At 39.8% G+C, this 24,232-nt stretch overlaps 1 protein-coding gene and 1 pseudogene across 1 annotated transcript; both read left to right on the top strand.

Annotated features, from left to right (window-relative positions):
* Positions 1 to 7,285: 7,285 nt before the first annotated feature.
* Positions 7,286 to 14,089, top strand: LOC122762854 (annotated as a pseudogene).
* A 5,977-nt stretch (positions 14,090 to 20,066) lies between these two features.
* On the top strand, positions 20,067 to 23,523 carry LOC122762853 (the record flags this gene model as incomplete). The annotated part of the gene is made up of 6 exons (XM_044018045.1): positions 20,067 to 21,302; positions 21,883 to 21,954; positions 22,418 to 22,513; positions 22,624 to 22,722; positions 22,797 to 22,868; positions 23,442 to 23,523. Coding segments are annotated over exons 1-6 (1,193 nt in total), but the record flags the coding sequence as incomplete, so codon positions are not given.
* Between the last annotated feature and the right edge of the window lie 709 nt (positions 23,524 to 24,232).

The raw sequence follows: 24,232 nt of genomic DNA, 5'->3' as shown, positions 1-24,232 counted from the left end.
TCTTCTTTACCTCAGAACAATCATGTGCCAAATGGGCCCTTGTTCGTGAATTCAAAAGTGCAGGTTTTTCTTTGCAGCAAGATAGTGTAACAAATGGTACATGCAATCATGTTGTTCCCATATTGGACACCTCTGCCAATACAGTAGTTTCCTTGGATCACATACTGGGCAAAGTTGTTTTTCTTGACTTGACATCTATGCCTGGCATTGTGTTTGCAGCTCATTTCCCAAACACACTTGAAAAGTTTTAACCCATTAAAACCTCAACTGGCCACAAATCTAATGCTTTATCATTTAAATAACCTGCTCTGAACATGCACACGGTCCACACAACTGACCATGAATACTTTTTAGAATTCAGCAACAGTACAAATATGGTCCCAGCACATAGTTCAAGCCATCAAACAGCAACTAGCTTAGCTGGATCGCTATTATAAAATGAACACAACTCACTCTCCAGTGAGTTGTTGAGGGGAAGCCAGATGAGTCGATTACCTATTAGATGCAACAAAGGGCCTACAGTGTATGGTGGCAAGATGAATTGCCTCTACTGTATTATCACGGTGACTCAAATGATTATTAAAACAGTATGTGCTACACTTCCCAAGACTCTTTTACTATGCTCTGAATTCTGTCAAAAGAACAGCTGTTTATTCATTTACATATCATCTACACTACTGTCAGAAAACAAGTTAATTAAATTGACAGTACAATGTTAACATCTAGAAAGTTCACACATTTTAAAAAGTCTCAAAAAGGTGTCTTTTCAGCACATCATGGCTGTTTGTGTTAATTTGTAATTGATTATGATATATTATTATTATTATTATTATTAATTTATAATAAATTGAATTATGTAAATAAATCAAATGTCTCATAAAATATTTACCTGACTTTTTCTCAAATTTCAGCATGAGATAAACTGACATATGATTGAGGTATGCTTGAGCTGGCACTATTCTCATTTTTCTTTTTGCTGAGACACTATAAAAGAGACAGCTGTAAGAGAATCTGAGAACTCAAATAGTGAGCAGTGAGAGACAGAACCATGTACATTTCTCACTGAGACATAACTGAGACAGTGCTTCCAAGTAAGGATATCAAAATGAGACATATTTGAAAGCAGCACAATATGTCTCATTTTTCTCTTAGCTGAGATCAAGAAAAGAGACAGTTGTGAGAGAATTTAGAGAACTCGCACAGTGCTCACTGTGCTCACTCCTGAGACTTGATTCTCAGGAGAGACATTTGAGAAGAATGAGAAAACCACTTTGGTCTCAATTAGTGCTCATTTATATGTAAATGTGACATAAAGGAGATCTCATCTTCAATCTTGCTTTGCTATGGGATATTATGATCTGCAGTATTAAGAGCCTTGACTTTTTCTAATTGCAAGATATCAAAGATAACCTTCCTTAAACTTGTAAAGTGCTGAATTAGTTCATGCTATCGTGTGTTGTATTGTGCCGGTGCATCAGTGTCTGATTAGCATTCAGGATTTCAGTTCTTGTCTTTGTTTTGAGGTAGACACATGTATGTAGGGCCTATGGTGGCTATGATGTGCCTTGTTGTTCAAGTTCCAACACCACAGGTGTGGCATCCATGTGGTGCAGACATATTTAAAGTTACTGTAATTTTGAAAATTGCCGATAAACATATTTGAAAAACATTACTATTGTATAGTTTAATACATAGGGTTTATGTGAACGTTCACCTCACTTTAACTGCATAATCACATTAACTTCATGTAAAAGTTCACCTTACCTTTAACTGAATTAACACACGCAGAGTTCACATTACCTTTAAGTGAATGAACACATAAGGTTTATGTTTACCTTTGCATTAACTTTAGTTAATGTATTCACACTGATTCAGCATGGTAGAAACACATTGAATTAAATAGGACCCTTACATTGAACTTGCCTAATAAAATTACATGGAAAAACTTCATGTAGATAAGATTCTTTGAAGTATAATTCATAGTAGAACTGCTGCATTGGACTGCATTAATTTGAACAGGTGTACCTAATAAGTATATTTTGACTATGCACATTTTTCTAATGTGAAAGTTTATTATGTACAAATTGAAATACATACTTCCTTTCTTTTTGAGCAGTGACAGAAGTTTCCTGGCTTCAGTTGGTCTCAGGACAGAAAGGAGGTCACTCTCCTGCAGGTAGCTCAGGTCCTCCAGGTCCTCAACTCCTAAACCTTGCAGATGCTCCAGCAAAGGTTCAGGATCTCTCAGTTTAGGAAGACTTGATTTGATTAAAGACAGAAGCAAACTCTCTGCATCCATGACTTGGAGGAGTAGAAGGGATTAAAAATATTGTTCTTCAAGCATTACTGTCAGATTTTAATCTCTCAAACTCCAGATTACTCCGAGTCAACAATGCTATGCTTAAGAGAAATTACCCTTGTCCCACAAAGCTTGTGCACAGGCAAAGGATAATAATCTAGTTTCCGCTCAGGCTTCCAACATTTCATGCTCTGCCTTGCTTGTTTTACTTCATACAACGCAAATGCTGGCATATAGGACACGTCATGAGGTGTAACAATGAAGTACACATGGTGGTCCTGCGTCACAAGCATGAGCTCAATCTGTCCGAATTCAAGTGCCTCACCTTGGTTTAAACACAGAAAGAGTCCCTTTTTGTACTGAGTGCCTTTCCACTGCACCTCGGTAGCTGACTCAAAATGGGGTTCTTTGACTAAGGTTTCTCCTACTGCAGAGTGCACTGCTTCGCTGTACAGTTCAGCATGGAAAGGAGTGGAGTTCTTAACCATCAATGAGGGTGCAAAAAAGGAGCCAGAATGTAGGTTTGCCTGCAGTAGCTGATGGTTCTTTGCAAGTGTGTGACATACATTTTTAAGGTTTTGTGTCCTTCGCACACATCTTTTGAAATATGAATGCTTACTCTCAAACCTCATTGTCCACAGTATGAGTGGGCCAAACTTTAGTATTAAGGCAGGGTAGTGGTTGAGGTAATGATGCTTTGGTTTTAGTTTTTGTGAAGGAAAACATTCTTTCACCAATAATCACCAATCAGAACACTGAGCAATGCAACCTGGGGTACTGATATAGTCGGGGCACAAATCAATTCCACTAGCTCTTTCAGCCGGACAGTCAGTTGCCGTACAGGATCCTCTGTGTCTGGGATCTTTTCACCAATGATAATGGGGAGAAGTCTCAGTAAAGACCAGTTTTCTGTTGCCTGGCCACCTAATTTTACACCCTTTTCTGAAACTTCAGCTGGTTGAGAGCTACCATCAGATCCCTGCTAACGAAACTGTTTGATCCTTCGATTAGGCTGTGAATATGTGAAGAATTTCTTCACCTTGACAAAATGGTTCAGGTAAATGGCAAGGTCATATGCCACGACACCCTCAAAGAGATCATGGCTAATACAGGGTGGGAGGCCTGGCTGGCAAACATGAAAACATGTCAGCGAATTAATGACAGAGTTACATTTCACACCTTTGACTACACTTGCATCCCCATTTTGCAGTTCTTGAACAGTGTCATTGTACTCTTGTACTGTACGGATTGGAGCATGGTGTTCCAAATGGTCTAGCTCACTTACGTGACAGTATCGGCAGAAATGTTGAGATGTACTGACATTTTCTGTGAATCCACCAATGTTATGTGACCCCAAATTGTCACCGGCAATACAAAAGACAGTTGCCTGGACAATGTTTCCAGAAATATTCAGTCCATTTGTCTCCAGTTCTCTAAGATCAGTTATCAATTGAGAGAACACTTTCTCGTGGCCACAATATTTGAAATCAGCTTCTCGGCACAAAAGCAAAAGCTGCAAGTTGTCAACAGTGGATCGATGAAAAGGTTCCAAATCTGCTAGAGTGAAGTAGACTCCAAGAAGCTTGTGTTTTTTCTTTTGAACCACCTCAAAGGCATCTTGATAAAGCATCACTTTTAATGTGAGACCTGACTCAAGAGGAATGGATTTAAATATCGATCCATCACACACATCATTTAAAATATGAGGTGTACTTTGATTCTCAGATGTAGAACCCTGTTCCACCACATCAGTATGTTTTAGCAGAGTTGTCAATGTATGCTTTATGGGAACATACTGAGAATATTGCTCCTTTCTATTTTCATCAATCCCCCAAAAAATGGGTTGTGGATGCACAAATGGAAAATTCTCCTCAAAATACTGTTTTCTGTAGTACTCTGTGGAAAGGGAGGAGCTGCAGGTACCATGAATATCTACATCATCTAGGGTCTTCAAAACATCTTCAGTTTCAGTCTCAAATAGTTCAGTTTTTGTTTGAAGAGATGCTTTCAGTTGACTTTTCGTGTACTGCAGGCACATTTCATTAAGACTATTAATTTCTTCTATGATCTATGACTGTAGAGGAAGGAATAAGCTGTTTCATATAAACATGCACAGGTTTCTCATGTACAAACTCTGCCTCAGGCTCATCATCAGCTGAACCTTCATCTGCCTGGCTTTCAGCAACAGAAGATTCAGACTCACTAGGAACTGAAGGAGGACAGTATGCACCAGAGACATGCAGAGCTGTGGGGTTTTTGTGCTTCCTGTGAAAGATGACGTCACTGAAAAAGTTTTATCACAGTCTTTAAATGGGCAATGCACTACCTCTCTTCTTGAAATGTGAGATTTTAGGTGACAGAGTAGGTTCTTTAAGGTCGATCAGCTGTTTCTGACAATGTGGAAGTTGACATAGAAAAGGTGCCTGCAAAGTTTGACACTGTGACACAGTAGATGACTGCCGATGATGGCGGTAAACATGACATTTAAAAGCATTGTCATTTCTGAACTGAAACTTTCCATACAACACGCATACTGATAATGTGGCTCCTTTTTATGAAGCCCTTGATGCATCACGTACCCTTTTTATGGTATTCACCGTAGCACCACAACTACGACAGGTGTAATCTTTTGACATCCTTAACTGCAGTGCAGTATTCACCTTTTCAGTTTACTCCATGCAATCAACTCACACCACTTATCTGCAGAGAGAAAGAAGAAAAAAGAAACATTATGGATCATGAAATTTGAGAAAATTAATGCTATTGGTTGTGAAATAGTTGACCTAAAGTGTGTTAGCCAATCTCCCCTCAATAAACTAAAAGATGATCGTTAGCTTATCCTTTACATATTTTTCAGTATTGTTTTGAATTTCATGTTGACCAGTGTTGCACCAAAATTAAAATTTGAAAAACCTTGAAAAAGGCAGAGTAGGTCACTCCGTCTATATTTTTGAGAGGAAGATCAAAATATTTGTTTTAAGAAAGAGTAACTGGTTGAAATAAACCATTACCAAATCTCAGTATCATTTATAAAATATTTGTTCTCTCTTTTTTGGAAGAAAATACACTTAAAATGGCTCACGAGCGACACCTGCAAGTGGAGGAGAAGGAGCAGTCTGCGTAAAAAAGAAAGGAGCAAGTGGGGGCTAGAGGAGGACAGGGGCTTCTGACTCAATGCATTTTTTTTCATGCTAATCTAAGATTTAGTGCTAAAGGAACCAATCAATAACCAGAATACAAGATTGACATCAGTTTGGTGCAATGAATTGACGACACTTTAATGTCAGTGCACAACAATTAATTAACATTGACAGCTTGGCTGTGCATTTACACAAAATAAAATTTTATATATGAAGCTAATGTGCTGGATAAAGTCAGCAAACGTGTGTTCGCACCACTTCACATCAGACTGCGGCCAGTGGTCGCCGTATTTAGTCAGCGACCGTATTTCACCGACATACAAACACACACATTGTTAAGAAAAGGTCACATAGAGCTCATAACTGACCATTCACGTCCTAATTAAACATATTTGTTCAGTACGTCCTCCATGACCGGAGCACAGACTCAGTCTGATACAGTCACATAAAGCAGCAGTTTATGCAGCGATCAGCGGTGGATCAGTGGTGCTGTTCCTAAGTGTTTTTAACTGATTTACAGTTGGACAGTGTTCGGCTCGATCCTTATGTAGGACATCTCTTCCTGTGACGGCACTCTCGCTGTTTTCTGCTGCCATGTTGATATTGTCAGAGAACTAGTGGAGGGAGGGGGAGAGGAATAGAGCTGTAAAGCGCTGTAAAGAGGACAAATCAGAAACCCCCTGGAAGAAGTGGGTGTGTGTTTGCCTGTGTCTCATTTGCATATAAAGGGACCATGCACGAAAACCGAGCGTTCTGAAAGGGGCGGGTTTAGCAGGGTTATTGAACTGCTATGATGCTTCATCCTTATGGTATTTTGACCAAAGCATGTCACTGACATGTTCATTAGGACACCAGGGAACTATTTTAATGGGGGAAATAGGGTATAATATGTCCACTTTAATGACTTGTACGAGTGATACCTTTTCATCTTTCATGTCCTTGTCAGCTAAGTACAACCTGCCCAATAGCCACTTTTTTAGATTCCTCCAAGTACGACACTTTATCCAAAAGCAGTTTCCACACTTTCCGAACCGCCCCCCTGAAGCGGAAATTGACCAATTTCTCTGCCTTGATGCTGATCAGAAAAGACTGATTTCCACCATCTATAATAGAATCGGCCTCTTGTGTCCAGTCCCCACAGCATCACTTAAGGGTGTGTGGGAGCAGGAATTAGGGGTGGGCATAGATGACGACCAGTGGAGAAGCGTTTTAAAACTGGTCCACTCCTCATCCATATGCGCCAAACATGGCCTTTTACAATGTAAAGTGCTCCATAGAGCTCACTATACCAATGCTAAATTGGCTAGAATATATTTTGACCACAGCGATGCTTGTAAGTCTCCAGCTGACCATTTGCACATGTTCAGGGTAGAGGGAGGCATTTATATCAAATACAGAACAGTGTTAGGGTCAATAGGTTAGGTATGGGACACAGGAGAGAGGAGGTTGTGATAACTGAATAAATCACTTAAATTGGCAGGGAAACATCAGACAGGACTGTGTGAGAGGTGTCAGGAAGAGGAGGAATCTGTGGAACATGTACTTTTGAGGTGTAGGGCATATGAGGCAAATACAGAGGTGATGAAAAATAATCTAAGGGAATTAGGGGATCAAGAATTTAATTTAAAGGGAGTAATGGAAACGAGTGAGAAATGTTAACAGGATGATTATGTAGGAGCAGCAAGTGTGCACCCTTGACGGTCTACAAATGTTGCTGGAAACTGGCAAAACAGGTTCATTAAGGAGACAATCCTTTACTAGTCTCCCATAGAAAACCACGTCACCATAGTATCACGCAGGCTTGTGATGACTCCGCCCACTTTGAGGAGGCGCTATGAAGTCATGGAAAGCAACATGGCTGATACTAATCTGAGTCGAGTCGATTAGAGTAAAGTTGAGATCAGAGCAGTTATTTGATCACATTCATCACATTTCCTTCAGATGAGACTTGAGAAAACTTTGGTCTGTGGTTTGTTTCCTGTTCAGCAGCAGAATCACTTCACAGACGTTCAGCAGCTTCATGACGATCATTTCCTGCTTTCACAAGGTAACAAAACTAAACTCATCTCATCACACGTGACTTTGAGTGGACGTGATGTTTTTACTGTGAAGCTCATGAATCTCACGTCACTGACTCTTGTTCAGTGACTGAGGTTTTTACACAGAATGAATTGACCCTGTAGTGACTTAGAGAGGCTTAAATGTCCTGGTTCCTCTGAACGTGAAGAAGGCCCAACCCTTTTGAAGAAGCTCTGCTGACACAGTATAAATGCTGATATCTGCTGGTTGACATGTGATATTACACACTGGAATCACGTGGATGCTCAGAACCCACGAGCTGAACTTCTGTATGGTCTTAATTCACTGAGTGATGATTTGACATCAAACATATTTAAATGTAACATCTATAAACACAAACTCTTGTTAACGACCAGATGTTGTTTGGAGCTCAAACGTCACCTGGTTGTAACAAAAGACTTTTCTACAAGTTCACTGTGTTTGTTTTTGTAGAGAGAGTCGTGTTCCTTTGTCACAGCTAAAGAATCAATCATGGAGTAAAAGTGACAGCTACAGTGAGAAGTGGAATTTCCTGTTCAATAATTCCTAAGATATGAACTCGCTTTCTTTTACTTTGACCTTTGTCTGAAAAGTGGATCCTCTCTCAGCTAACTTGGCTAGTGCTGCTAACTGCAAAACAACCACTTCCCTGTTACAGATCCATCATGTTCTTATGACTTAACTCCGCCTCCTCTGACTCACTCTGTCTCCATCAGCTGTTTAGTTTATTTCACATAGAAACAATATAAAAAAACACATAGACGATAACACATAAAAGTACATGTGACGTGCAGCAGAAACATGGATTTAAAAAGAAATGCACTGAAAATGAAAAAGTTGTGACTTTTTGTCGACGTGATGTTTTTACTGTGAAGCTCATGAATCTCACGTCACTGATTCTGTTGTTCAGCGACTAAAATTCTGTGGTTAAAAAAGGTCTTCTTGTTGACCGGCCCACATTATGTCAATGTGGTCCACCCATGTTAGCAGAACTTGTAATGAGCGAGTTTTATTCTCCCAGCAGGTGGCGCTCTGCTATGAATCAGATCAAGGACAGTGAAGAGGAAGCTCCACCCTCTAAAACCACTCTGTGTGAGGAACATGAGGGTCAGAGGTGAGATGAGGATCTCATTGATCATGTGACTCGTCTCCATGTCACAGCTCAGTGTTTTATTTACCTATCATGTGTTTGTAGGAGGATCCATCAACAGGAACCAGACTCTGCCAGACCTGGACCTGGACCCAGCTGTGTGTCCATGAAGAGTGACTGGTCCATGAATGAACCTGTGAACTTCAAACAAGAACAGAGGTCAGATGATGGAGGGTGGAGGTCTTCACAGGTCAACAACTCAAATGATCCACCATGTAGCACCAGAGACACCTAATATTTGAGAATTCAGACCCAGACCCATGCAGACCCAAGACATTCTGGAACCAAGTCCCAAACAGACCCGTCCCCATTTAATCTCAGATCTGGACCCATGAAAAAATAAGAAATGTTGAATAAATGTGGAACAGTCCTGGCTCACATGCTTGGGTTTGGGTAAAGTGATCTGACTGAAAATGTGGAAGTCTTAAATGTGTTAATCAGTGTAGTGTTTGACACCATCTGGGTCACACTCAACCATTTCTGACACAAACCTGTTTTCCTTGTGTCTCCTGATACTGTAGATCATTAATGAGATCAATCACAGCAGATGTTGTATTTACACGTCATGTCCTGTGTTTGTAGGAGGATCCGTCAACAGGGACCAGACTCTGCCAGACCTGGACCTGGACCCAGCTGTGTGTCCATGAAGAGTGACTTGTCTATAGATCATAATATTAACTTCAAGGATGGACAAAAACATGGTGAACTGATGTAAGAATTTCACACATAGTAACACACACTTACATGATCCTCCACTAGGGGGAGCCTGTCTAGTCCAAAACATGTTGAATCCAGAAAAACACTCTTCTTCTCTTTGGTGGACCAATGTTGTTTTTCTGTCTCCACTAAACGTCTTCAGCCTGTCCTTGTCTCTGAAAACGTTTCCAGCAGTAAATCTGAAGTAAATGATTGTTTAGTAAATGACACTGAATCTTTTGTCCTCAGAGTTGATCAGCAGAGGACAGAGGTTCTCAGTGGTCAGTCTGTCCAGCAGCATGGAGCAGACCTGGACTCCATATTTAAGGTGTGTAAATGTACAAACATGACACTACTGTTAATACTGAAGCAGAGTCCTGGTTCTGACAATCTGGATGCTGCTCTGTGGACCTGCAGGACTTCAGTCTGTCACTGATCATCTGAGGTTAAACTTCACATGTTCTGTTCCAGCTGCTGGAGGAGAACATCATCTGCTTTGTGAAGAACGAGCTGAAGAAGATCCACAAGGTTCTGGATACAGATCACACAGAAGTCTCAGAGAGTCAGAGGGAGGATGAGGAGCAGAGGAGCAGCAGAGAGGCCTTTCTGAAGATCACAGGGGACTTCTTAAGGAGGATGAAGCAGGAGAAGCTAGCTGACAGTAAGAGGACTTTTAATGTGAAAGAAAGAACATCTTATTTTCTCAATGATCCACTCACTGATTTATTTTCTTGTGTTCTGTCAGAAATCAGAGCTTCAGCTTGTCGACGTGAACTCAAATCAAACCTGAAGAAGAAGTTCCAGTGTTTGTTTGAGGGCATGGCTAATGCAGGAAACCCCACCCTTCTGAATGAGATCTTCACAGAGCTCTACATCACAGAGGGAGGGACTGGAGAGGTCAATGAAGAACATGAGATCAGACAGATTGAAAGAGCTTCCTGGAAACCAGACAGACCAGAAACATCCATCAGACAAGAAGACATCTTTAAAGCCTCAGCTGGAGGAGACGGACCAATCAGAAGAGTGATGACAAAGGGTGTGGCTGGCATTGGGAAAACAGTGTTAACACAGAAGTTCACTCTGGACTGGGCTGAAGACAAAATCAATCAGGACATACAGTTCATGTTACCCTTCACCTTCAGAGAGCTGAATGTGCTGAAAGAGAAGAGGTTCAGTTTGGTGGAACTCATCCATCACTTCTTCACTGAAACCAAAGAAGCAGGAATCTGGAGGTTTGAAGACTTTAAGGTGGTCTTCATCTTTGATGGTCTGGACGAGTGTCGACTTCCTCTGGACTTCCACAACACTGAGATCCTGACTGATGTCACAGCGTCCACCTCAGTGGACGTGCTACTGACAAACCTCATCAGGGGGAAACTGCTTCCCTCTGCTCGCTTCTGGATAACCACACGACCTGCAGCAGCCAATCAGATCCCTCCCGACTGTGTGGACATGGTGACAGAGGTCAGAGGGTTCACGGACCCACAGAAGGAGGACTACTTCAGGAAGAGGTTCAGGGAGGAGGAGCAGGCCAGGAGGATCATCTCCCACATCCAGATATCACGAAGCCTCCACATTATGTGCCACATCCCAGTCTTCTGCTGGATCACTGCAAAGGTTCTGGAGAACATGTTGAAAACCAGAGATGGAGGAGAACTGCCCAAGACCCTGACTGAGATGTACATCCACTTCCTGGTGGTCCAGTCCAAAGTGAAGAAGGTCAAATATGATGGAGGAGCTGAGACAGATCCACACTGGAGTCCAGAGAACAGGAATATGATTGAGTCTCTGGGGAAACTGGCTTTTGAGCAACTGCAGAAAGGAAACCTGATCTTCTATGAATCAGACCTGACAGAGTGTGGCATCAATATCACAGCAGCTTCAGTTTACTCAGATCTTTAAAGAGGAGAGAGGCCTGTACCAGGACAAGGTCTTCTGCTTTGTCCATCTGAGTGTTCAGGAGTTTCTGGCTGCTCTTCATGTTCATCTGACCTTCATCACCTCTGGAACAAATCTGTTGTCAGAAGAACCAACAACGAGCCAGTCGTCCAGACCTTTTGGAAAAAAACCTAAACTGAATCATCTGCACCAGAGTGCTGTGGACGAGGCCTTACTGAGTCCAAATGGACACCTGGACTTGTCCCTCCGCTTCCTCCTGGGTCTTTCACTGGAGACCAATCAGAAGCTCTTAAGAGGTCTACTGACACAAACAGGACGTGGTTCACAGACCAATCAGAAAACAGTTGAGTACATCAAGAAGAAGATCAGTGAGAATCTGTCAGCAGAGAGAAGCATCAACCTGTTCCATTGTCTGAATGAACTGAACCATCGTTCTCTTGTGGAGGAGATCCAAGAGTCCCTCACATCAGGGCGCCTGTCCACAGAGACACTGTCTCCTGCTCAGTGGTCAGCTCTGGTCTTCATCTTACTGTCATCAGGAAAAGATCTGGAAGAGTCTGACCTGAAGAAATACTCTGCTTCAGAGGAGGCTCTTCTGAAGCTGCTGCCGGTGGTCAAAGCCTCCAACAAAGCTCTGTACGTGGATCAGTATATAAATATTAATAAGACATATTCTAAAGAGCACAAGACAAACATGTTTAACCTTTTGTTCATCACTGTTTTCTACCTCAGACTGAGTGGCTGTAACCTCTCAGAGAGAAGTTGTGAAGCTCTGTCCTCAGTCCTCAGCTCTGTGTCCTCTAGTCTGAGACACGTGGACCTGAGTGACAACAACCTGCGTGATTCAGGAGTGAAGCTGCTGTGTGATGGACTGAAGAGTCCTCACTGTTCTCTGGAGACTCTCAGGTCAGAACTCTGTCTCAGACTCTTTGCTTCTTCAGGTTCTTGTTGATAAAGATGTTTTTTTCTGAATCACTGAGTTCATCATATCTTCTTAACTCCAGTCTGTCAGGTTGTCTGGACTCAGAGGAAGGATGTTCTTCTCTGACCTCAGCTCTGAACTCCAACCCCTCCCATCTGAGAGAACTGGACCTGAGCTACAATCATCCAGGAGACTCAGGAGAGAAGCTGCTGTCTGCTGGACTGAAGAGTCCTCACTGGAGACTGGACACTCTCAGGCATTCTCCTCTTCCTCCTCCTCCTTCCTCTTCATGTTCATCAGCAGTATTCAAACTTGTCAGCAGGTTCAGGTTGAAGATGTCCTGTTATTATGTTTTCCTCTGTCAGTGAGTATAACCAAACATTAGTGACACTTTTTAAACACCTTGTGAGAACGAGTGAATGTCACGTAGTTCAGCCTGAGAAACGACCAGAACCATGAACTGGACAGATCATCTGCACAGAGTAGCAGCATCATGTGAGAAGTCCTGGTACTGGGTACAGAACAGTCCTGGTCCACTTCAAACAGTCTACGGTCAAACTAAAGTAAAGATGTCTTTATTCTGTGGTGTTTGTAGTGAGTTGTGTACGAGATGTTCGTCATCTAACAGCTACAATCAAGTTGTTCTTCATTCTTCATTCAACGGTGAAAACACACAAGTTTTGGAAGCAGCAGTAACAGCGACGAGCCTCCGCAGCAGCAGCTGCATAAGTAGCCATGTGTTTCCTCTGTGACGCGCAGCTGAAAAAACCACGAAAGCACTGGAAACTAGGTATCGATTCAAGCAAGCGATCAAACAACCGTAATTCAAATACAAAGTTTATGCTTTTTAGACCCACAATACTGCGATTTGAAACACTGTAAAAAATACAAATGAAATCCCTCTATTTTATCTATTTTCTTTGTTTACTTGGTTTGTGCTATGCCAAATTGTTGCTGGTTTACTCGTGGTGGGTTTCAAATGTCTACGTGGTGGCGCTGTTGAGTAAATGCGTAGCCTCCTGAAACTGTGGTCTCTGGTTCTGCAGACACCGTCTTCTCTTTGAAACACACCTGTCCTTGTAGTTCATCATTGTGTCCACCAGAGTGCGTCATTAAGACAACAGTTTGGACTCATGTTGGACAGAAACTCATTCAGACTGTTTCTTCCTCCAGGATGGACCATGCTGGAGAGCAGAGGTTAAAACCTGGTCTCAGGAAGTGTAAGTATGGATTTACAGGAAATAACAACATATCAGCTGATCATCAATAAACTGCAGCTGTGTCTCGTTGTCTTCATCAGATTCATGTGAACTGGAACTGGACACAAACACAATGCACAGAAAACTCAAACTGTCTGACAACAACAGGAAAGTGACCCATGTGACAGAATATCAGTCGTATCCTGATCATCCAGACAGATTTGAGTTCTGGTCTCAGCTGCTGTGTAGACCTGGTCTGACTGGTCGCTGTTACTGGGAGGTCCAGTGGAGAGGAACTGTTAATATATCACTGAGTTACAGAGGAATCAAGAGGAAAGGCAACCGTTCTGACTGTTGGTTTGGAGATAATGATCAGTCCTGGAGTCTGATCTGCTCTGATGATCTTGGTTACTCTGTCTTTCACTGTGGGACACAGACATTCATCATGTCCTCTGTCTCTCACAGAGTATCAGTGTATGTGGACTGTCCTGCTGGGACTCTGTCCTTCTACAGCGTCTCCTCTGACTCACTGATCCACCTCCACACCTTCAGGACCACATTCACTGAACCGGTTTATCCTGGGTTCTGGATCTGTCGTGGTTCCTCAGTGTCTCTGTGTCCTCTGTAGGACATAAAGAGACAGCAGCTTCAGTAGTGGACGAGGTCAAAGCTCGTCCCAGTCATTCTTTGTTGAAACCATCAATAAATAAAGACTTAAAAAATCAACATGTCTGTCATTAACTGAGCCGCCGTCCTGCGCTGTGAGCGCCCCCTGCTGCTGAGAACCAGCCTGAAACACACAGGTTCACACACACTGAGATAAAAATAACAAAAAGTGAATGTTTGAAAGTGAAATTAAAAGATACAGAAAGTAAAATCAATGAAAAATGAATACATGCTTTATATAAAATAAAAAGAAAGAAGTCAAAACAATATAAAATAAAATTCAAGGTTTTCAATCCAATAGAAAACAAAGTAAATAAAGATGTTAAGAGTTTGACTCTTTGTCTGAAGAACATCATCTTCTCACTGACGAGCCTTTCTGTCCCAGCATGCACTGCTTCTCCTCCTCCACCTCCTCTTCATGCTGCCTGACAACAGCGCCCCCTGCTGCGTGTTAGCAGAACAACAGTCAGAGGTACGCACACACACACACACACACATGGAAAATGAAACACACATGAGCAGATTATGCCATGAATGTGTGTGGTTTCTGCTGTGATGCAGGTGAAACTGAGTGTGCGTGACCTCAGGATGACCTCTGTCCTCAGCAGTGCGTCCACAGCAGTGCGTGTGTGTGGGTGTGTGTGTGTGTTTGTGTGTGTGTGTGTGCGTGTGTGCGTGAGTGTTTGTGTGTGTGTGTGTGTGAGAGTGTGTGTGTGTGTGTGTGTGTGTGCGCGTGTGTGTGTGTTGGAGTGTGAGTGTGTGTGTGTGTGTGTGTGTGAGGTCATTTTTACAAAGTGAGGACATTTTGGTCAGTCTTCACTTTGTTTTCACTGAAATCACTTCCTTAGGTTGTAAAGTTGAGGTCCTCAATCTGGTACAAAAACCTGATTTCCAGCCCTGGTGTTTCACACACTCTTTGCTCTGGAGCTCCACCTGCATACATTTTATGGTACTGCACCCAAATGTCTTTATTTGCTCTCCGCTCCACCTGCAGACATTTTATGGTACTGCACCCAGTAGTTCTTTATAGATGTCATCCATTGCTGCTTACAAGCATAACCATTGCATTGTTATGAAGTAGACATTTGTAATTCTCACTAGCTTTTGTAAATAACATAAATTACAGCATCTAAATGTGTAGCCATATTTTTTAGATATATCAGAGGAAGTTCAATCATTTAATTTTGCTGTACAAAGTTTTTTTTTCTTTGAGTTATCCGAGTTAATTTAGGTTGGTCAATACTGTATGCCTGAGCAGTAAACTGCTAAGACTTGTATCTGACTTACAATATTAATTACCAGTTCATGTTTCCTATTATTTGGCATCCCAGACATGAATTTCATCATGTAGGCTTGCTTAAAGGATAACTAGTTAGTTTCAGGGCTAGGTACTGCTGGAAATTTTGTCTCCTTTGTTATGTTGTTCAGAAATGATAATGATGATCTAAGTACCACAAAAGGTAATTCCTGAAGGGGACATTTTTTAAAAAGGAGCTATTTATTTACGGTGTTGTCTGGCATTTTCTCCCGCTTACTCTCCATTAAAACATATTTTACAGTGCTGATCTCTCGGCATGTTCAAATGTATTAAATAATCAGTGGTGGGCTGTCAGGGCCAGCAGGGCCTTCTCTGCTGGCCCTGACAATATCCAAAAAGTATTTATCTTATTATTATTATTATTTTTTAATAATCAAATGAATGTGTGTCTGAACGTGTCTGAATTCAATTACTTTTTCAGTATGTTATGATTATATTTCCATAAAGAATATGGTTATTTTTTGTGAAGCTGAGCTGGATTTTCCTGGATGTCATTAAACGCATCATAGCTCCGTGGACCTGCTCCAGTACTATTGCTGGCCTTTCGTTGAAGCTGCCATTTCCTATTTGGTTATAACTTTGACTGACGTGTGTCGTCAGCCAATCAAAATGTGATATCATAGTGACAGAACGCCCCAGGCCCAGCGATGTGTCTGGCACTAGCCCCCAGTGATGTCATCAACGATGTTTGAACCTTTGCCGGGTTTCGAAGTAAACTATGATCACTGCATTAACACCACTGATCCATCATGGTTCTGATCTCCTTCGTGTGCACTTTTCACGGCGATTGTTTGGAGAAAAGAAGGAAATTATTTCAAGAGGAAGACCTACACCGAAGAGCTACATCATTTACGGTAGTTTGAGTGTTAATGATAAATTGATAACATTTTTTAGAAGTGGTGAGGACAAAACTGTTGATCATAAATAGTGCCGGGGACGTGTTCCCCACGTATCAGGTAAAACAGATCAGGTAAAGGTATTTAAACACAGACAACCCATGTGTCTGCAGAACATGAGCTACTTACATCTGTCACAGAAAACATTCTCTGCAGGTGAGGGAGAGGATTGACTCATCAATAATCACATGACTCTGGTTCTCTGTGAGAGAGCACCAGGACCCCACAGACTGCCCACAGTAATGCCTAAACAAAATAACATTTTTAACATTTTTCAACAGGCAGCTCACTGCACAAGTAATAAGGAATTTACAACAACAAAAGTGCCAATGATACATAATATATGACCAGAATATGAACAGAATTTCCCTGTTTTCCTTGTTAGCAATTATTAGCAGCTAACTGGTTATGTAAGAAAAAAACAAACGCCCAACTTCAGTCAAAGCAGCTGAAATATCACTTTTCATGTTCTGCACATACTTATTGAACAAGTGGAGTGATACATGACGTATTGTTTATTCATAATGGTTTTAATGCACTTACTCATAGCTTCATACCTCGAAAAAACAGTCTGACCTCTGATCTACATAATACAGGATGTATTATGCTTTCAATACTATGTACATTAACTATGTTATTTTGGGGGAAACAATGTCATGGAAGGAGGGGTCATGACCCCTGGCTACAGTGGGCCACAGTGGGCTTGGTCTGCCGAAGACTGTTTTAGGTCTGGACCTAAAACTCAGTGCTGTGTTGTCATGTGAACATCACCTGTGCTCTCTCATGTCTGCTCTGTGACTAATGTGTAATGTTTCTGCTTGGCTCTGAAGTCTGTATCTCGTTTAGTATAAATAAATAAGCAAAGTATTTTATTCAGATAGATATATATATATATATATATATATATATATATATATATATATATATATATACAGTCATGTGAAAAAAATAGGACACCCTATGAAAACATGTGTGTTTTTTAACATATTTAGACATATGGATATTTAATATCAATTTTAACAATACTGAGAGATTCAAGTAATATAACTAAACAATTAAAACTGAAGAAAATACTTTTTAAAACTTTCTGTAAAATGTAATAAAATAAACATGCAATTTCTGGTGAGGAATAAATTAGGACACCCCCACATTTTCCCCAGTTAAAATGGCTGATATCACACATAGGTGTATCACATCAAGTGCACATGATTAGAACATTGTTGCTCAACATTTTGAAGGAGGCTTGCCCTATTTAAACCTCAAACGTTCAGTTTGGTGTGCTCCTGACTGTTGACATGAGCGTGAACACCATGGTGAGATCAAAAGACCTGTCTAAGGCCTTCAGAAAGAAGATCGTTGCAGCTTATGAGTCTGGCGAGGGATTTAAAAAGATCTCAAAAGACATAGGACATTCAAAACAACTGCGAACATGCCCAGGTCTGGCCATCCAAGCAAGTTCACCCCGAGAGTAGACCGCAATATGCTAAAGAAGTCTCCAAAACCCCTAAAATGTCATCACGGGACCTACAGCAGGTTCTGGCGACTGTTGATGTGAAAGTGCATGCCTCTACAATCAGAAAGAGACTGCACAAGTTTCATTTTCACGGGAGGTGTGCAAGGAGGAAACCTTTACTCTCCAAGAGACACATTAAGGCCAGACTGAAGTTTGCCAGAGAGAACGTAGACAAAGAACAGGACTTCTGGAATAATGTTCTTTGGACAGATGAGTCTAAAATTGAATTATTTGGACAACAGAACAGAGGACATGTTTGGCACAGACCAAATACAGCGTTCCTGGAAAAGAACCTTATACCAACTGTGAAGCATGGAGGTGGAAGTGTCATGGTTTGGGGATGCTTTGCTGCAGCAGGACCTGGCCAGCTCACCATCATAGAATCCATCATGAATTCTACAGTGTATCAGAGGGTGCTTGAGCAACATGTGAGACCACCTGTAAGAAAATTAAAGCTGAAGCGGAACTGGACCCTGCAACATGACAATGACCCTAAACATACCAGTAAATCCACAAATGACTGGCTGAAAACTAAGAAATGGAGAGTCCTGGAATGGCCCAGTCAAAGCCCAGGTCTTAATCCCATTGAGATGCTGTGGGGTGACCTGAAACGGGCTGTACATGCAAGAAACCCCTCAAACATCACACAGGTTAAAGCATTCTGCATTGAGGAGTGGGGGACTTTCCTTAGACCGATGTCAGAGACTGGAAGAGGGTTACAAGAAGTGTCTCACTGAAGTTATTTTAGCCAAAGGGGGTAACACTAGGTATTAGGGGGTAGTCCTCAGCTAGAATATGCATTTATGTTGATGTCTTGTGTTTCATGAGTAAAACAATGTTATTTTTTGCTGCAATTATATCACTTTCTTTTCCAGAGATAAATAAAAACAAGATTAGACATTGATATGTGAACATTTCTTAATGAATAACTAACTATTTTATGGGGTGTCCTAATTTTTTCACATGACTGTATATATATATATATATATATATATATATATATATATATATATATATATATATACATATATATATGTGTGTGTATATATATATGTGTGTATATATATACATATGTGTGTGTGTATATATATATGTATATATATAGATATATATGTACATAAAAATTCATTATGTTAAAAAAATAAATAATCAATAAATGTTTAGGTCTCATTTTAAATTAAGATAATTTTATCTAGTTCAAGAATTGGGAACATTCCATAAGGATGGAAAAGCACAGAAATAAGCAAGGAAATACTGAGACGGCTCATGAGACAGCACAGGTAAGTTATTTTGGTAACTTTTTTCAGTGTTTGTTAGTAGTATACTGGTAATGTATTATATAAATGTTTTAGCATTCAACAAGGTCGTGCAGCAGTTGTAGGCCAGGCCACATGTTTAGCTAAGCTAACAGCATGGAGAGGTTTCCTCTGATTTCACCACAGAATAAACTGTAAAACACTAAAACAGTGTCAGAACAAGTGACTGTTATAAATAGTTGTGATGTTTCTACATTAATACTTTGGATATTATATAACATTATGTACACTATTTAATCACAACAATATATACTGCCTGTGGCTCTTAAAATGCAACACTGACTTTAAAAAAACAAGTAAATCGTTGTTATTTGCGCAGGGATTTTCTTTCCAAAATTAAAGTCAGAGTATTTTGAACTTGGTTGGACTTCATTGGTGAAGTGAACACAGGGCCTTCTACAAGCACTGCATAAGCATAATTATATAATAATAATAATAATAATAATAATAATAATAATAATAATACTATATTATTATTGTCATTATAACTGCTACTACTAATAATAATAATTATAATTTTCACAATAATGACTATAAATATTATTTTTCGATTTTAATAAAATTAAATGTTTTTCTAACAGACTGACAATAATGTCAATAGCAGTCATTAAAGTTGTGATTCCCTGTGTTTATTCTGATAATAACTTCAGAGGCTGGATTTTTAAGATAAAAATATTAATGATTCATTGAAAATCGATAGTTAATTATCCAAAGCTAGGAGAGCAGAATAATGGTGTGTCTGAGTTATTCTGCACCATAGAGATATAGAGTGTTTATTGTTTAGAGCCTGGGACAAGGCACATTACTGTGTGTATTGTGAAAAGGCTAATATGAAGATAGCAAGACATTTAGAAAGAAAACACTGTGAAGAAACTGATGTTGCCCACGCCTTCAGTTTCCCAGCACGGTCCAAGCAAAGGAGGATACTTCGGAATAAGGGAAACTGGCAGCATAATGTGAAAGTTTTGTAACATGGAAGCAGCCACGTAAGGTGCATCTCCAAAGGACTTCCTTCCATGCCAAAATAGTTTTGCTATGTTCAAGCGCACTGAACTCTGGAGACACAGAAAGACTTGTAGAAATAGGAAAGAGGAGACAGTGCGGGGTAAAAGACGGGTACAAAAAGCTTCCTCACAACTCATCACAGGAAATTCAAAACATTATTCATAGTATATGAATGTGTCTCCGGTCTCAAAGACTTATGTGATCCCACCAAATTTCATCTGGCTATCAAAGCAGCAAGGAGGGTGTCAAATTACAACACAGAGAAGAGTGAATATGGAAAGCCATCAACAGCAGTTAAAATAGGATTTTCTTTAAAGGGAGCAACCGAGACATGGATTGGCCATTGTTTGATGAGTGGCGATATTTTATGTTTTAACGAAGAAAGCCAAAAAATTTAAAGAGCTACTTGATACCTCTTGGTCAAGTTATGTGTCGGCTAATGCTCATAGTACCATGGAACAACGAAGGTGGAACAAGGAAGACTGCATACCTTTGACAGAGGACATTGTTTGTCTTCAGAACCATTTGAGGAAACTCGAGAATGAAGCAAAGGCAGAATTGGGAAGACATGTGACCACCACAGCCTACAAAACCTTAAGCGAGTGTCTTCTTGCACAGATCATTGTTTTTAATAAGAAACGTGAAGGAGAAGCGTCGAGATTAACGTTAGAGACATATCTGAATGTGGACACTGGTGCTGTAAATAAGGACATTTTTGAAACCCTCTCACCTGTGGAGAAACAACTTAGCCGAAAACTTACCCGGATTGTGACCCGTGGAAAAAGAGGAAGAAAAGTGCCAATTCTCCTACTTGACTGCACTAAGTCATCCATTGATTTTATGATTAAAATGCGGAGTAAAGTTGGCATACTTCATGAAAACCCGTTCCTATTTGATAGGACTCGTACGATGACAAATATTCGAGGGTGTGACTGCCTCCGGAAATATGCACAAGAGTGTAAGGCAAGCAATCCAGAGCTCCTGCGGTCAACAAAGTTGAGAAAGCATGTGGCTACGTTATGTCAACTACTCCACCTTGACAATCAGGAACTGGAGCAAGTTGCCCGTTTTATGGGACATGACATAAGAGTCCACTGCGATTACTATCGTCAGACAGACAAAACTTTTCAGGTGGCCAAAATCGGAAAGCTCCTTTTTGCGATGGAGCAGGGAGGACAGGCACTCACAGGAAAAAGTCTGATGACTCTGGACTCTGTGGTTTTTGGTATGTTAATGACATGACATGAACAATTAATCTTCAACTTAAATTCAATGTATAAAAACATGTGTATACATAAGTTGGTCATTTACACAAAATGTTTATATTTTTTAAAAATATTATTTATTTATATAATTCTCTTGCATATATATATATATATATATATATATGTATAGATATATGGAATCAGATTTGACAGTAAACTCAAGCAAAACCTTCAATGTCAAACAAAATAATAATAATAATAAGAATAAAACTTACTGAAGCAAAAAAAATTTGAAATGCAAAACATAATTCACATAATTACATTAAAATGTTGAGTGCTACTTATATTTTTTGCTTCAGTAAGTTTAATTCTTTCTTAAATTCTGACGTCAGTATGACATATAAGTTTTACTTGATTTTATTGGTACAAATCTGATTCCTTATATATATATATATATATATATATATATATATATTTATATATATATATATATATATATATATATATATATATATACCTGTTAAGTGGTAAGTGGACAAGAAAGTATAGTCATTGTAAATGGAGAGTGGACTGGACTTAATGTGGATATCTGTTCAATAGATGGAACCTCTACAAATGCTCCTAAAAGACATGGTGATCAGGAGAGTGGTGGGGATGATGATGATGATGTGGGTAAGTCCTGATATTGTGACCATTAGACAGAATCACATTACACCAGGTGTTTCTGATGTAAAAGGATAGGACAGGTTTTTAGGTTTTAGCAGTAAAAATGTGTATCATCAGGACACAAGAATGAAGAGAAGAATAGATTTTGTGTAAGAAGGCTTTCAGCTAAGTTTATCTCAAATCACACTGTACACACTTAACTATAACCTAGTGTAACAGAATGACCAACACATACGTGCAATTATTTACTTAATACTGGGGCTGGAGCATCAAGAAGGAAGGCATCATCACTTACCCTATTGCATTTCAATAGGGTAAGTACCTTGTACTGTAAAAGTGCTCTTTACACCAAGCTTGAATCTAGAATGAAAATGAAATCCACATATCTAGCCAGTTAAACACAAAACATTTTAAAGCATGTTTAACATACATGTAGATATGTTTGAAGTAACATATGTTGTCCTGTCAGATGAAGATCTGTCATGCACATCCACCACAAACCCACCTGCTCACAGCCACAAAAGAGTCAGAACTGCTGGTGATGATCCTGACATTGTGGTCAACAGTAAGAAAAAATGCAAATGTTTTATTTTCTTAAAGAAAGCATAATGATTGTCTAAGTAGGATGTGAGACTTGAAACCAATGTTTAACAGCCTTGATGTATCTTTTCAAAGATGGAAAAGACACCACAAAACCCAAGAGGGTCAAGAAGCCTGCAGATGACGATGATGATGGGTGTGGTGCTGATGTTGAAGAATGTGATGAAGATGGAGGTGAGTCCAGATATATACCTAAGTGTTCTGAACATGAGCCTTCAACTCTTTCAATTAACTAATATGTTTCTAAGACGGAGAAGAGCAACACATCGCATCAACAATATCAGCTGTCAAGCAACGTAAGAAACATCATGATGATGATGGTATGTCTCATTTTTAACAAGCTAAAGAATATCTGGACGTTCTCAGAAGACACTGAAGGAGACGCTAGTTATCCAAAAGTCATTAAATCAGTACAAACTGGTCTTTGAAACAGAGCCAGTTATTTATACATTAAATCTGCCCTCTGCTCTGTCCCCCCTGACAAAACCAGAGTATGCTATCACAGTGTTTTAAATGGAAAATGGGCTATATCGATGAGCAAATAACACGCAACAGGCTGATATTTATTTCTGTACTTCACTCGCAAACTGTGCATGGGACTGAGACAGAAAGAAACTCCCAGAGACACTGAACTTCTCTTGAAGTCAATTAGATAATATTCCCCCAAATTATTTCAAAGAAAATAGGTTTACTTTCTTACTCACAAACTCAACAATTAAGTTGCAGTTTTTCTTTAAAGGACTTGCTAGATCATAGAATCTTTATCATTATATCCAACATTTGTAAGAAAACACTCAACTCAATTGAAATTGATTTTTTTATTTATTTTGTGAGTTGTGTTCCATAAAGTATTAGTTATCCATTCTATATTCTGATCTATTTTTGATTTCTAGATGCTCCACAAGTGTCCAGAAAGAGAGCCTGGACTGCTGAGGAGAGGACTGTGGACTGGGAAAGTTTGTTGCTCAAAGGAAGGTACCAGCAAAGACTGTCAGCTGTGCATCTGTAAAGAGTCTCCGGTCCTCAACAAGAGGACATGGAAAGATGTCAAATACTATGTCTATAATGAAATTGCTAAAGTAAAGAAAAAGCTTGCCTTTTAAAGGCATGGCAATTGCTGTTTCTTTTCCTTTCTGTGCTGAGTGTACATGTTCTCCCTGTTCACAGACAGTGTCTTTGTTTTTTGCTGTTGCTGTGACAGCCTGTTTTTATTGTTGTCACCCACAATTTTGAATTAAATTCTGTTTTTTTCTTTTCATATTTGCAACTGGAAAGTACTGTTGCTAGTCAGAAAGTGACAACTAATTAATAAAAGTACAGTGTATACAAATGTAATAGCACAAATCACCAATACAGTTTTAAAACATGAGGGAAAAAAAACCTGTAGTTTATGGAGTCCAGTCCGAGTTTACCCAATCTCCTCAAGGTCCATGTTTTTTTTTTAAATGTACATAAAGCTTATATTTTGCAATAAAATTGCATGTGGGGATTTTCTGTTCCAAATATAAGTCAGGCTGAATGTCCTTCTTTGACCAGCATGTCATGACACCTTTTCAGATTTACCTTTTCATGAATATTTAATAATCAAATATCAAAGACTCAATTTTTTAATTTATCATATGACTGAAGAGGCTTTAGGTCTGATTACATGACTGAAGACGCTTTAGGTCTGATTACATGACTG

The sequence above is a fragment of the Solea senegalensis genome, unplaced genomic scaffold (assembly GCF_019176455.1).
Source record: "Solea senegalensis isolate Sse05_10M unplaced genomic scaffold, IFAPA_SoseM_1 scf7180000016134, whole genome shotgun sequence".
Taxonomy (NCBI): domain Eukaryota; kingdom Metazoa; phylum Chordata; class Actinopteri; order Pleuronectiformes; family Soleidae; genus Solea; species Solea senegalensis.
The sequence above is the reverse complement of the archived record's forward strand: the minus strand, read 5'-3'. Positions and strand labels throughout refer to the sequence as shown.